Source organism: Lissotriton helveticus, chromosome 10 (assembly GCF_964261635.1).
Source record: "Lissotriton helveticus chromosome 10, aLisHel1.1, whole genome shotgun sequence".
Taxonomy (NCBI): domain Eukaryota; kingdom Metazoa; phylum Chordata; class Amphibia; order Caudata; family Salamandridae; genus Lissotriton; species Lissotriton helveticus.
In genome coordinates this window covers 657,483,738-657,499,645 of record NC_136071.1, presented here as the reverse complement: position 1 = coordinate 657,499,645, position 15,908 = coordinate 657,483,738, and the positions used below count along the sequence as shown (strand labels likewise).

The window sequence follows — 15,908 nt, the reverse complement described above, 5'->3', positions numbered from 1 at the left end:
TTCAACATAAGATGTGAGTTGGGAGAATTCTTTCGAAAAATCAGATTGAAAACCTTTTTCAAAGATAGAGATGAAGCCAATATTGAAGGCAAGTACACAGATTTAAAGAATAAGTCAACGTTTGTACCACCAACGAACCTTATGCCACCTGAAGTTTTAGCCTTTGAGAAAGCAGTGGTGAAGGAAATTGAATCACTACCACATAACACAACGACATACAACAACCTGAGTAGAAGAGAAAGGATGGCACTGGAAAATTTGAGGAAAAATGCGGCTATAATTATTAAGCCTGCTGACAAGGGTGGAGCCACAGTAATACAGGACACAGAGGCATACAGGACTGCATGCCTCACACTATTACAAGATGAGAAGTTCTACCAAAAAATAAACAGAGATCCAACTGAAAGGCTGAGAAAGACCATCAACACAGCAACGTTGGATGCATTAGAGAAGGGATGGATCTCTAAAAAAGAACACAAATTCCTTAACCAACAGGAACCCAGGACCTCTTTGTTCTATACAATCCCCAAGATCCATAAAGGGAAAGTACCACCACCGGGCTGACCTATAGTGTCTGGCTGTGGATCAATTTTGGAGCCTCTTTCACAGTACACCGACTGGTTTCTACGCCCCCTGGTCAAGTGCATTAGATCCTATGTACAAGACACAAAACATTTACTAAACCGGATTATGGACATCGAGTATGACCCTGATCAAGACATTCTGGTGTGCCTGGACGTAGAGGCACTATATACTAATATCCCACAAACTGAGAGTATAGAAGTAGTCCAGAATTTACTTCTGAGTGAAGAATGGGAATGGTCAGCCCCCGTTGAATGGATTGTTTACCTTATAAGACTCACGTTGACAGAGAACTTCTTCAAGTTCGAAGATCAGATGTACCTGCAAACCCATGGTACATCTCAAGTCAAGTCAAGTCAAATGATCTTTATTCGGAAGTCATAAGCATCCATAAAAGTACACACAGGTTAAGATAAAAGTACATAAAAATAGTTAATAAAATTATCCAGTACCTTGTACAGTTATCATACATGGAATAATATTAAAAGTTGCATACGCACATACAAAATAATCTTTTTCAAATGCAAAAAATAAGTATATATACAATTTCCAATGTGCAAAAGGCAATTTGTGCAAAGATGAGCAATGTGCAGATATTCTATGGAACATCCCCGGTCAATCATGTCTGGAGAACCAAGGCAGCTACATATCTAAACATCAATAACAATACGGTACTCAGAAGTGCAAAAAGCTAATGTACAAAAGTGCAATGTGCAAATATTCTTCGGACAGATTCCATGGTTGCACGGGAGCGGACACAGGCTTTAAGAAAACTGCTCACAATGAATATCACCTCATCAGAGGACATCCTACGAAGGATTTTCATTGCCTGATTCAGGTCCCTGAGCCCGTATCTGCAACAATACGGTTTTAAGTATTGACAAGTATAACATTTATAAAAACCGCAAAAGAAAAAATAATGTATCAAACTTTGTTTGGTGCCTGCGGAGCAAGGACAATCCAACTGTTCCAGATGTTTATTATATCCAAGGGGGAAACTTAATAGGTTTACAATGCTTCCATCCCGGAAGCGGAACAGAAGGCTCCTGTTCCACCTGGCTATTGTGGTGAGCAGATATCTTTGTGGTAAAACTAGGGAGCCGTTATCAGGCTCAACAAAGGAAAGATATTTAGCAACGGAAGGTTTAGGGTGTTCGAATCTTGCCCGCTCCTCCCCATATAATTCATATAATGCTCTTTTGACTATGTTTCTATGCGAGTGCTGGATAATATTAGGGGAGCTAAACAAGAGACCCTGACCCACACTAAGCAGGCTATCCTCGACTGCTTTTAGCCATGGTACATAGTGAGACGTCTCACTTTGTAAGCAGTCAGTTATTATACTGCGAGTTAAGTGGGCCGCGGGGTTTAGCCAAACTTTAAGCCAAAAGAGGGCTGGCCTAGAACGGATGAAATCCTCTATATATGGAAGTTTGAGCTCATTGTGACAAATGAATGTTGGAGCACAAAAAACTCCCCCCAATATTTTTCTGCAGAACCTATTTTCCTCAGTCTGAATGTGCGTGCAATTAGAATATCCCCACACTTCCGCCCCATAGGTTCCCGTGGGTTGACATTGAGTGCGGTAGATCTTTAAAAGTGAGGTAATAATGTCAGCCTGTTTAGGTTGCCGAAGGGAGAGAATCGAGTTGATGGATTTACTGATTTTGTTTCTCCCAAAGGACACATGGGGTTGCCAAGAGCCCGTGTTAGAAAATAGCAATCCTAAATATGGGAAAGTGCTTGTGCATTTCAGGCTGTTATCCCCTGTTTTGATTGCAGTTATATTGTATTTTTTGGGCCCGCAATTCATAATAAAGGATTTTTTATAATTTGTAGTTAGACCCAGATCTGCCATAAAATTAACAAAACCTGAAATTAAAATACGTAGGGCATTGGGTGTGCGTCATCCGCATACAACAAAGCGGGGATGGGGTTGCCATTTATGATTGGAACATCGTTAGTTATAGCGCACAGGTTACTACTCAGCCCATTAATGTACAAGATAAAAGGAAGGGGGGCGAGCACGCAGCCCTGTCTAACCCCCCTGCCAATTAAAATGTCATTCGAGACCGCACCCTCACTGTTAATACGCACTCTAGCCTTCAGATCCCGATGCAGGTATGAAAGAAAATAAACTAGGGAATCATCCAGACCATAACTAAGCAAAAGTGACCACAAACTAGAACGATTAACAAAATCAAAAGCTGAACTTAAATCCATAAAACCAAAGTACAAAGGGGATTTTTTTACAATAGTGTACTTTGCCATTAAGAGGTTCAAGTTCAAACATTGTTCAATAGTGCCCACGTGGCTTCTGAAGCCAAGCTGGCAGTGGTGTAGTATGTTGTTTTCCTCGGCCCAGCTCCTCATCCTGTTAAAAATTACCCGCCCTAGAACCTTCAGTGTATTGTCAATTAGTGATATTGGGCGATAGCAGCCGGGATCAAGTCTGTCGCCTTTTTTAAATATTGGAACAATAACACTATTTGACCAAGATTCAGGAATGGAATTGTCGGATAGGTTATTAAATAAATTGCATAACAGGGGGGCCCAAATATTAGTTTCAGATTTAATTTGATCTATTGATAGGCCATCCGGGCCGGGCGCTTTATTCCCTGCACTTTCGGCTATGGCTTCCTCAACCTCTGATAATGCAATATTCAGGGGTGTAGTAGGCATGACTTGAAAGATACTGTCTGCGGGGGGCCCTTGAGCGGCATAAATTTTAGAAAAATGCTTGACCCACACATCCCCCGTTATGTTGCAATTAATAGCTATAATATTAGAGCCAAAAGATCTTAGGGACTTGACCTCACTCCAGAACCCTGTGGTGTCTTTCAAAGCCGCAGACCGGACCAGAGATTCCCAATGGTCCCGAACTAACGCCTCAGATCGTGTGCGTACTGCGGTTTTGTATATTGTTCTCAAGTCTTTTACAAGTAACGGGTCCCTAGGTTTAGATTTCAGGGCTTCCCTTAACTCTCTATTGGCCCTAGAACAAGAGGAGTCGAACCAACGAGGGCCACAACTCTTGTTGGTACCAACTGGTTTCGAGGATTCCCTTTTAATTGCCAAGCAGAGATCGCTAAAGGAATTAACGACATCACATCCTGTTCTGTCGAGGGTCAGACAGTTCTCCATTAATGTGGGATTTTTGTTAATAACTCTAGCTAAAATGCTTTTGTTATCAGCCCCTTTCCACACAACTCTTAATCTATCGGTAGATACTTCCAAAAGTGGCGCCCCCATTTCTGTCCTGACTTCATCCTTGTTGTTCTTACCGGGGTTATTTCGATGTATTATAATTGGATGATGGTCGCTATAGATGGAACAAGCGACCTCAGCTTTTAAGATGATATCATTTAAAGAAGGGGAAATAAACATATAATCTATGGTGGAAGAACACCCTTGACCAATATAGGTGGGAGTCGACGTATTATTCCCTCCTGACCCCGCAATTTCCATGGCATTCACTAAGTCTCGGGGCGCTAGGTAGTCCTTCAATTCCTCACCACTTCTACATGGGTGGTCATTACGATACATGTGAGCATTGAAATCACCTCCGATACAGATTGTACATCTATGGGCAGTACTTTTGCCCCGAGCATAGCTTGCCTATACATGAGCCACTTTGAAGATCACAACATCTGGGCTCCCAACCCCTACACGAATAACATCTGTAGGTGGTACAGGTACATTGACGACGTTTTTCTAGTGTGGAAGGGGGACGAGACAACTTTACGGAATTTCGAACACTGGATAAATGGCCTCAACCCCTATCTTCGGTTCTCAATGAACCACAACAAGAACACAGTACCATTCTTGGACATAAACATCTTCGCCAGAGATGGGAGTCTGGCCAGTTCGCTTTACACCAAGCCCACTGATAAGAATAGCCTCTTGAGGTTCGATAGTGCACATCCGAGGAGCCTGAGAGAGAACTTACCCGTGGGCCAATTTCTGCGAATTCGCAGAAATTGTTCGGATTTTAAAGATTTCAAGAAGGAGGCTGGTATTTTGTCAAAGAAATTAGAACAGAAGAAGTATCCATCGAGAATAATTGAGAGTGCCAGGAAACGAGCACGGAATACACCAAGGGAATCTCTACTTAAAACAAATGAGAAAACAGAATCACAACAACTAATATGTGTAACTACATTTAACTCTTCGTCAAACCAGATTAAAAAAAAATCATGAACAAAAAATGGAATATTTTGACGTCTAATAACCTGGATTATGAAAAACCTATGTTTTCATTTAAAAAAAGCAAGAGTCTAAAAGACTCGCTTGTACATACTAACAGCTTCAAACCAATGAGGAATATACAAACAACAGTTTGGAATACCACTCCGGTGACGGGACACTACCCATGTGGTACATGTGTTGCTTGTGAATTCACTGAACACACCACACACTTGGATCTTGGCCTAAATACACCTTGGGAACAAAGATGCCACACAAATTGTAACTCTGAAGCGGTGCTTTACTTGATCAAGTGTCCGTGTCAATTGTCCTATGTGGGTATGACTTCACGTAAGATAAAAATACGTATTAGCGAACATCGCAGTACAATAAGAAGAGCGATTACTGCTACTAGACTCTCAGCACATTTTGTGGAAAATAACCACACGGACACCGATGTAAAATGGACGGTGATTGAAAAGGTCAGGCCTGGCAACAACCTACAAAAGGTGCAATTGGAAAAAGAGCAGAGATGGGTTTATCGTCTCAGAACCCATATATCAGGCCTGAACGATTCAATACCATGGGCTCAATTTAAAAAATGACATTATTCCCTGATGAATCAAAAACAATATCGATACATTTTGATTCACCCATATATATCAGGAATGATGGATACTTATACTGCCCATTTTGTGGACATAAGAAACTGATCCTTATCAGAGCTGAGTGAACATATTAATGGGCTACCCTAATTGTACGATAAATCAACTGGTATGCTGGGAATATATATTTACACGTTGCCTAACGAAAACAACGTGGTTGTGTCACACTAAGTTACTGCACGACATATCAGAATCCGATATGTTTAGCAACTAATCCCCTTCGTTGAAAAGCATTTCGAAATATAGTACATTTCAACCTTTTTGTTCACCATAAGTAATTGTGTAGCAGATAAATGAGGTTTTCTAGAAACATATATATATAAGGGGCGTGAGTACATCAAAATTAGAGAAGTCTTCACTAATCCTCATTTTAAAATATATCTATTTGGTAATGCCCGACTCTATTGCGGTACTTCTGGCCGTTTAGATCGATCTTCCATTCCAAATACTACAATTCCCATGAGCCTTTTAGTACGGGCCCGCACTCATTTCCGGGTTTGACGTCAAGCGGTTGGCGCCGCGCACGGCAATAAACAGTGCCTCCGCCCGCATCGGCTCGAACAGAAGCTACAAGCCGGGGAGCGGGTTCGTTTGAGTGTTGGTAGGGTGCATCCTCTAAACAAGTAAGTGGACACTGTCCTCCAGTTGCTGCGGGGTCTACGAGTTAGACTTAGTCCCGCTGCAGCGTTTCTCTGATGCTAGACCCACTTACATCCCAAAGCGATACCTAACTCTCTACCACACTGTAATTAGGGGAGTATGCCCTAACGTCCCGCCCACTGAGGTGCCTGCGCCCAACATAATTTGGGTAAGTGGACAAATGAATTATCAATCGGTGCATAAAGGATGTGAATATATGTCCTCAGTGTGTGATACATGAATGTAGAACATATATGTTTGTTTAGTGTTATGTTTGTTTTGTGTGACCTGTTTACTGCAATTGAGACTTCGACCACTTGTTTAATACTTCACTTCACAATATCACACCGTTGGAATTAAATGGAGTGTGATGTTTTTGACACTAAGCATTGGGTGTCACATAATGAGAATGCCACTATACACTAAATAGAAGTGTCATAGAATGAGACCATTCTTGGTCCCCACCAATCGAGTATGTTCACTGAGCATGTCATGCACAGGGATTGTACACGAGTATACAGATGTCTGTTTGTTGTTCTTTTTTTTAAAAAAAAGTTTTTTTTAAAAATTGTATATGCTACATTTCTCTACAGATGGAGCCTGGCATTTCTTAATAACAGAATTACACGCACACAAGGAGAAGCTACTCTTCCCTCGCTACATCAATAGAGTAGGGAATTCCCCCTCTTTAGCATCCCCACACATAGGGGGATCTCTGAACCTTGCCCTGAAGAAAGTCCGGGACCTTTATGGCCTCATAAGGACTGAAACATGTCGGCACTTCACTAGGGTCATAGGACCATAAAAATCCTAATAAACCCTTCTTTTATTCTAATTTTAAATAACCCAACTAGACCCATGAATAAAGGGATACCAGGGGTCTGATTGAGGTATTTTATTTATACCCCTTTTTCTGCCTTCATTATTATAAGAGCTTCCCAACACTGTGGTTGAGCCCACCCCGACCTGTAGGAGTCGGGGTGACCCAATGATGAAGCATGACACCACTAGGCTGTGTGAGGGTAACTAAAAACAACTAGTGTTGCCCCCTTCCATACATATGGATATGGTTAGCATATCAAACACATCCCTAGTTGAATAGTGTTTAATCCCTCCTCATACATAGGTATCTTCCGATAACCGCAACCTACATTGAACTTTTCTAGTCCTTTAGTAGGGAGCTTTTGGAGTATTTTTTGATGTACCGTAAACGTTGGGAGGACGTACTCCATATACCCTCTCAAAACCCCCCGGGACCACTGGATTAAACTACAGAGGTCCTTTGTTTTTGCGTATATTTCGCCAGGCATCCTTTATATTACGTGCGGCTTAATTCTAGTATGGCTGCTCATGTCTCGCGCATCTGTTGGAAGGCACCCCGCCTGGTAGTGTCCAACTCATAGTTCATTATACAGTTAAAATCTACCTTGATTATAAGTTCTCCTTCCCAATCCAACAATTCAATATTTAACTAGTCAAAAATAAGAGGGTCATCAATATTGGGTCCATATACAACACAAAATACATATTTACAGTTTTCCAAGTCTATTTGAGCAATTGCCCAACTACCCCCCTTGTCCACAGCAATTTTGGTAGCTTCTAATCTTAATTTTTTCAGAATGGCGACCCTTCTAATAGAGGCATTTAATGTTGAGCAGGCTATTACCTCTTAACCTAGTTGCCCTAGTAACTTCCTGTCTTTATAACAAATATGAGTCTCTGTTAGTAACACTAAATGGGGGTTATACATTTTCAGCTCCTCCTGGACTAATCGCCTCTTATTCCTACTGTTAAGGCCTGCAACATTCCAGGCTAAGCATCTAAACTGATACAGTGAGTTGCGCCCTTCTGTCCTGATCAAAAATATTAATATTTCCCTGTGATCATCTTCAACAGTTCTCATTCTCGTGTTGTCATTTTTAAAATGTTTACCCTCCTCACAAAACCAACCACCCCTACCCCCAACCGTGCTACCCCCCACCCACTTGTCCCTTAGGGAAAAACACCCCTCTATTTCCTGCTGCCGCTGTTGGGGCAGCCTTGCAGAGAGGCAGCATCGGAGTCCGCCCCCTACAACCCCCTACTAACTAAGATACAAGAAAAAGGAAGAAAAATACAAGAAGAACGTGAAAAGAAAAAAGAAGTTTCTCTAGTGACTTCAATCAATTGTAATTTATTTTAGTCAGAGAACTGTAGGCAAAGAAGGGGATACGAAAAAAGATAATAATAAGACAAGCAGAATCCCAAAAAAGTAATACAGTGCGAGCCCTCATTAACTAAAGGCTCCTAGCCAAGTTCAAGAAAACCAGATCTCATAAATACCAACATCCCGTTTCGAGTGAGCCACATGACTTAATGCAGCATTAGTATTCTTTAAACAAATTTAGGAAGTGCTAGCTCAGCTTCCCTAACATCAGTGAAAAGGTATGTGTGGCCACCCTTAACTACTTTAAGGCGGGCCAGTTCCTGGAGGAACACCTGTCCCCCCCAGAGATTTAAAAGGATCAATAAGCTGGGGTAGCTTCCACCGTTTTTCCATTGTGGCCTTACTCAGATCAGATCTAACAAAAAATGTAACATTCTCTATTGTGACAAGATAATTAGACCTAGCTTTGAAAGATACGGCTAGCCTGAGTAAAAAATTACCGAAATAAATCAGAAAAGGACGGGGAAATGTGCTCTCTCGGTTTCTATGAATTAGTGGTAGTCTGTGTACTCTTTGAAGCTGTGAGTCCCAGTCCCAGTCTGACAAATCTGGAAAGGCCCACTGAAGTAATTTTACTGTACAAGCCCGTGGGTCTGATCCTTCTGGTATACCAAAGAGTCTAAGATTTTGCCTCCTTTGGCGATTCTCCATGTCTTCCAGCTTCTTCTGTAGACTCACAATCTGTGTATCATGTTGATGAGTTAAAACCTCTGTAAGAGCAGATGATTCTTCAACACCCACCACCCTTTGTTGAAGTTCTTCTATTTCTTGTGTAATCCCTCCGAGCTTATTGGTCACCTCTGGTAGGGAATTTTGCATCTTGCTGTTATCCTCCCTCAGCTGTAGGAAGTGCTGTTGAGCTTCCTGTCGGTGATCAGTTAAAGTCTTTAAGATCAAATTAAAGGGGGAGAGGTTGACCTCTAGGTCTTCTAGAACAGTTGGGGCCGGCATGTCGATTATGTTAATTGTATTGTCTACAGCTGCAGTTGAAGTTATAGGCAGGGTCTGTTTCGATTGTTGTTGCTGTTATTGTTGTTGTAGCGCTGCTGGATTCTGATAGAGATTTAGTCTCAGCTGGCGGAATTGGTTTAAAACCTGCCTGTATTAAAGAGGCTGCAGGTAGAACGGGTGGGAGTATGTTGCAACTGACAGTTATAGAACAGTCTTTCGGGTATTCCCCCTCCGTAGGGCTAGTGCCTGATATACGTAGTGCCATGCTCTTAACCCACCCGCCCCCCTTGCCTGGATCCATTTTTGAAGAGGGCTCTCATCGCTGATAGGCTTCCCTCGAGTATTCGAGGTCAAAGTTGAAGCGGAGAGAATAGAAGCATTAGAGTTCTTTCTTTAATTTGTTCTTCGCTTTAGATTTCCCCCTTTTAAGCCCAGATTGTTTGACCACATCTGCGGGGGAGCTAGTTAAGTCTTCTTCTTCTACAAGCTCCTCGTAATCATCATTAGAACATTCCTCAGCCCCATCGATAATGGCAGCAGCGCTATTCATCAAGCCATCCATGCCATCCGGTACCTTTTTAGCCACAGCACTCACTGCCAGTTTGACCGTCTCAGAATCAGCAGAGAGAATCGCATTAAGAGTCTCTGAGCTTGAATTAGAATATATGAGAGTCTCTACTTGATCGACCCTTTGTGAGAGTTTGAGCGCTGATTTAGCATACTCGGCCGGTCTAGCTGCGTTCTCAGGAGTGCCAAGAACACATATGGTCACTCACCGGTGGTCTCTAGATTTTTCTCAGCGCACAGGTTTAGTTCATGTTCCACATTGCTATTACTGGGCAGCCCATTAGATATTAAATCGGGGTCACAGCCTGACCCACTAGACTGGGCCAATTTAGCAGTATTAGCATTGTCAGTAGTGTTATTACGAGCTCCACCTATGTTGGAAGATGGTGCAACATTGTTGCAAAGATTCTTACAAAGAGCAACAGTGTTTCCAGCAAACGTGTTATTCCCAGCGCTAACCTTAGCATTCAAGGTATTATCTGAGACGAAAAACAGTGGGGCGCAAATTAGTTGCTTACCCAGCTGTGGCTCAGGCTTCTCAGAAACTGCAAGCGGTAAGAAAATGATTGCCGCCTCGGCCGCCACTGCTGTTCCTGCCACAATGTCTCCCCCATCTATAGCAGCTGGAGTCTCCGCCGGGGCACCCCTCCCAGCCCGGGTGGATCTAGGAACGTTTTTTGGTGCCATGTTAAGCGCTACCAAGTGAGTCCGCACCTCGCCGGTCGTTGGAGCACTCCGAGCAATCGGAGCAGTTGAGAGCCGCGGTGGCGCAAGACCAGAGCAGCCGAGCCACTGCGGTGTCCTCGGAAGTTGAGCGGCCAGCAGCCTCCAACCGTGCCGTCCTTGGAAAAGACGCAGCATTCAGCAGCCTGCAGAATGGAGGAAGTGAATATTGCTTGATGTTCGTTTTCCGGTCTTATTCACATTCGTTTTACCCCTGCTCGCTTTTGGTTCTAATGGACATCATCATTACAAACAAGAAATTGTGTTCTCCGCATAGTTTCAGATATTTTCCTTCGTTAAGAGTAGGGGAGCAGGGAGCCTCCGACAGCGCTACCGCTCCGTGGAGTCTTCAACACACCATCTTGTTCCCGTCCTACCTATTATTTATACTGCTTGTTTTTTCTATATTAGTCCATCAGCAAAGATTTTTTTTTTAAATGCGGTAGATAAACTCACAATCGTCGAAAAACTTGGTTCGCCTGGAAGATCAGTCACTATTCATTCTCATGGCAGAATTGGCAATAAAGTTAGCTTTTTGTGGAACTGAGTCTGATTGTTCATTAAATATCTGTTTTTTCGTGCTCAAATTTGATGTACACCAACTACATCTGATCTTCTGTTTGATGTAACTGGACCGATTTTGGGCGAATGCTTTTTGCAATTCCTGTTATCCACCCTCAACCACCCTCCCATGCATGAACAACTAGCCCTCACGTTCACCATTCCAACCCCATTGCCAAAGGCAATAGCTCGCCCAGTAGCAAGACCTTTTGGCGTTGCCAATGCTTATTATAAGTGTTTGTGAACTTCTGCTCTTAATGTGACTACTAACTATAATTATCTCAAAACGCCCCACAATATTTTTATTTTTATTATGAAGAGTGGTTAGTTTTCAGTCACTGATTTGCAATGGAAGTTACATCCACGTAAATGTTATGAGTGCCACAGAAGGGTTCCTTGAACGATTGTGACCTGCAATGCTCCCCAACACTTCCAACACTGAGGGTAAGCGCTTGAAAGCAAGACAGTCACATGCAGATTCACATTGCTGCAACTTGATACTCAGAGAAAACCTAAAGAGTGCATTCTGATACCCGGTCTCAGCACAGGTTAGTTTTTGTCGATGCATGGTTAATGTGCTTGGTTTCCAGTATTTCAGAGGTCACCAGCATTTCCCGAAGATTATGAGAGTGGAGTGGAGCCCAACACAGCAGCTAATGTTTTATCAGTCAGCAGAAATTAACAATTTTCCTTCTGCAGCTGGAACCAGGGAAAAGAAGCAGCAGTGTGGTGACATACACATTGTATGCAGCAGGTGGCAGCAGTTGCAGTACTAGCACCAGAAGACTTCAGTAGGATTGAAGAAGAGATCCGGTTGGTAGACTTCAGTAGACTCTTCTGCATAACCATTTTGAACCCCACCTCTATTATAGGAGTCTACAATCTTCTTCAGCAATGGTGGAGCAAAGTCACTTCCCTTAACAACAGGTCCTTAAGATTCTGATAGTCTGGCCATCCGATACCAGCAACTTCTGACGATTCCATTTCTGACCTCCAGTGCTGCTGTTGTATGGAGGAAGGCGAATTGTGTTAGTCAAGTCTGATACTGGGAGAGATGACAGGCACCTGGAAGGAATAAAGGTCTGAAAGTCCCCCTTTAATTCCACAAACCCTTGTTACTTTACTCAAGCACCAGGGTAGGGTTTGCATGCAGCATTATGAACACATTCCTTTTATTAATAGTTAACCTGCAAAAAATGCCTGTTTTGCAGGGTCACCCCATTTTTTCTGCTAAATTATATTCCTTGTTTTCAGACAGGTAGGTCTTGTAGCACACAAGGTAGGGTGCAAGGTTTTTAAAAAGGAGGACATCTAGAAGATTAATGTTACAGTGTCTCTACAGCAACAAGGCCTTAAAAGCCATTTTCACTGTTGCTGGCCTCGCTGTCAGACATACGAAATCATAGTATAGGTTAAAATACTAATTCTGCATCTCGGAAATGGGACCAGCTAGAAAAGTATTTAAACAACTATTTATAATAGTTATTAAAAATCAAATTCAAATGCGCAGGGACAAGACTGCCGAATTATGGACCATATCTAACTATACAGTATATGTAAAAATTATATGCTAACGTATTACAGTGGTTAAGTTTCAAAATTGTATTGTTAAAAAGTATATGATATGATGATGCCTATATGTAATCGTAAGGAATGACGCAATACTCAAAATATGCTAATAAACTTTGTTATGAAAAAAAAATCTAATTCAATGGTGAAGTCTGAATTTTTAATAATATGAAAGAGTCATTTTTTCAAAGTTACCTATTCCCTACCTGAGGTTAATTTGCATTAACTCTCCAGCATCTACCAGACAGTACTTGGCCTAGAAAGATTTGAATGAGGAGCATAATGTTCCCCTGGAGCTACACAATAGGTCAATGCGATTTACAGGTCAACCTGAATGGACATGGATGACTCATTTGAGCTCGCAAAGTATGGAGGTTTACCATCCTGTTGGCACCACTATGTCAAATCATGCCTGCTTAGTTTGTTTGAGCCACATATAACAATTTAGCGGACTTGAAAGGCAGCAAACAGAATGCCAGGATAATTCTAGTGTATCTCCTGTCTGGTTGCTGAAGGACCCTGCTTTTGTGCTAACAGACGTCTGTCTACTGGTTTGGTGTGGGCACAGGGTCTGCTTCAAATTGGATTGATTTTAGTGCTAGTTGTGGGTGGACACTGGTCATTTCCATGGTCCACTCTACTACAGCCCACAGCCTTTAAACCCAGGTTTAGTGTGGCTGAAGACTTCAGTCCTCTTGGCACTGCCTTGCCACAAAGCATTTTGGGACTGTTTGCAGGAAAGCAAGCAGGAACTACTGAAAAATTGGGAACAGCTGGCCCGGGGAACTTTTACACCGTTGGTTAGGGAGTACCCAAGAGTCAACAATACTCACTGAGTGATGTCAAGCATAAACGTGGCACATCAAAACACCTCCCAAAAACACTTTCTGGACGTAGAGAGGAGGAATGGCCTTGCAGTCCGTCGCCTGGGAGGAGCAGTGAAGGACTAGACCTGCTGACCCTTGTACTCAGGACAAAGAAGTGGACTGTAAGGCTCGTTGTCTGGCCTCCTGTTTAGCTACACTGACACAACAAGCTACAAGTGGAGTTTTCCTGGAAAGTCCCAGCTGAACTTGGACTGGACCTGGCTGGTGGACTCTGTTTAACACCCTGAGAGTCTCCAAGTCCCTCACCCGTGAGGTTCTTGGGAGGCTTAAATGTGCATTTATGTGGTTAATTGGACGCTAAAAGAATTTGTGTTCATGATAAATTACTAAATTCGGATTTAAAAAAAAATTCTACTTCCAGTGCCTAGTGGACCCCGTCTAGGTTTACTGCAACCATTGACTAACATTGGCGCTTTGTGATTTTTGCTTCTATTTTCATCTAAATCTTTGAAAATAAATATCATCAGTTCCCCTAATTGTATTTTTGTCGATGTGATGTAACATTATTAATTAATTTTTACTCCTTTTCTTTAAAATGGAGTGGAATTTTTATTGTGTTGTGTTTTTGACTTTTTAACTGATCGGGTGCCTTTAAACGGTCTAGATTTTTTTTGTTAACTTGTACCCGTGTGCTCTGTGTCACGGCGAGCAGGGATTCAGCTCAGATTTAAATTACAAAACCTTTGCCTTGACCTAAACTGTTAGTGACTTTACTATTTGTAGTAAACTACAATGAATCCCAATTAATAATTCACTTTCTTACATAAACCTAAAGCTTTTTTATGGTTAGACAACATTTCATAGACAACACTGTAATGTAATCCTAACAGATAAGCAAAGATCTATTCCTGCTAGATCAGTTGACAAGTCACAGCACTCCACTGCTGCCTTAAAGGCCTCATACAGACACTTATAAGATGGTAGCTGCATTCATTTATTGTAGTATAGACATTGTATTTCTATGCAACAATTCCCCCCAAAAGTTTAGAATTTATGCAATGTATCATGTCCAAACAACAAGGTTTGTTTTTGGTCAGTGCATAACCTTTCCTACCAGTTCATCAGATCTTAAACTTTTTTTTAAGGACAGACATATCACAATAAGGTCCAAATATCGCCTAAATAATATTTTATAAGCATGATCATGTAAAACAAGATTAAAGAGCAGCCAGTCACTTTACCTGTGCTTAAAACGGAAGCCGTGTATCGGTATTTGTTGAATTCCAAGTATTCTCGGATAAGTTCATTGATGAGAAGGTTTTCATGCGACAGTTGTGGACGTGGTTCACTTTGATCGTCTAGTGCACTAAAAACCTCCGCCCGGACTCTTGCTTTTATTTGCCCAAGTACGCCTCTTTTCTCCAAGGTGTCTTTTACAACTATGAAGTAAACAGTAAAATCATTTTACGTTCAAAAAATGTTATTAAAGTTTTTGATAATAAAAGACATACATAAAAGAGCCCCGAAAAGGTATTTTTTTTATTTTTTTATTTTTGTCCTCATACGCCACTTTCTACCCCTTCTTCTTATCTTATGGCGCCCTTAGGTGGTTTTCAACTCAACTATGAGAGGTTGTTTCCTACTGCTTATACTGCAAGCTTGTAAGGCTTAAGGGAGATGGGAAGTGCCACAGCCATACCTCGAGCAGGCAAGCATATAGTCTACATTGACATCCAAGAGCATCCAAAGCCCCGAAAAGGTATTGTCAATATTTCAAAAATACAATATTGAAAAACAGATAACCATTCTTGTATATAAATAAGAGAACCAAGAATATAGTACGAAGTGTCTAAAAATCAAAATGATATCGCAATGAAAATTAAAAAGGACAATAGCATACTTTTAAAATAAATAGAATACAGAGCTAAGCTAAAAGTAAATGCATAATTAGATATATTTAAATTGGTACATACTAAGGATTCAACATTAAATAGTCGTTAATTGGTTTCCAACAAATGTTATATTTCGAATTAGGACTAATACCAGATCAAGTCAAATTAGCACCCTTTCTCGTAAAAATAATCCAAGCCCACCATGCATGAACAGATAAAGATGATGAATCTTTCCAGTTAGCAGTAATAGTCCGTACAGCTGCTGACATAAAAAAATCAAAAAGCTTGTTGTTCACCATGGGCAATTTAGTAATGCGAGAAGAGGCTTTGCAAATAACTAATTTAAAAGATAATGTACCTAAAATATTCAATATACGAGTAATTCCATGCCAAACTTCATCCCAAATTTCTAAACAAAATGACAATAAAATAACTTATGTCGTAATGAACCTACATCGAAAGAACAATTCCAACAACTGGAAGAAGTTGAAAGTTTGCCATTAAATAACTTTAAAGGAGTCCAGAAACACTAAAAAGTATA

General features: G+C 41.4%; 1 protein-coding gene across 1 annotated transcript in view; it reads right to left on the bottom strand.

Moving 5' to 3' along the window:
* Positions 1 to 15,908, bottom strand: part of CEP20 (centrosomal protein 20) — a 224,440-nt gene that overhangs the window by 150,941 nt on the left and 57,591 nt on the right. The window contains exon 2 of the mRNA XM_078664343.1: positions 14,717 to 14,914. Coding sequence (XP_078520469.1) covers positions 14,717 to 14,914 — 198 coding nt within the window. The remainder of the gene's footprint in view (positions 1 to 14,716; positions 14,915 to 15,908) is intronic.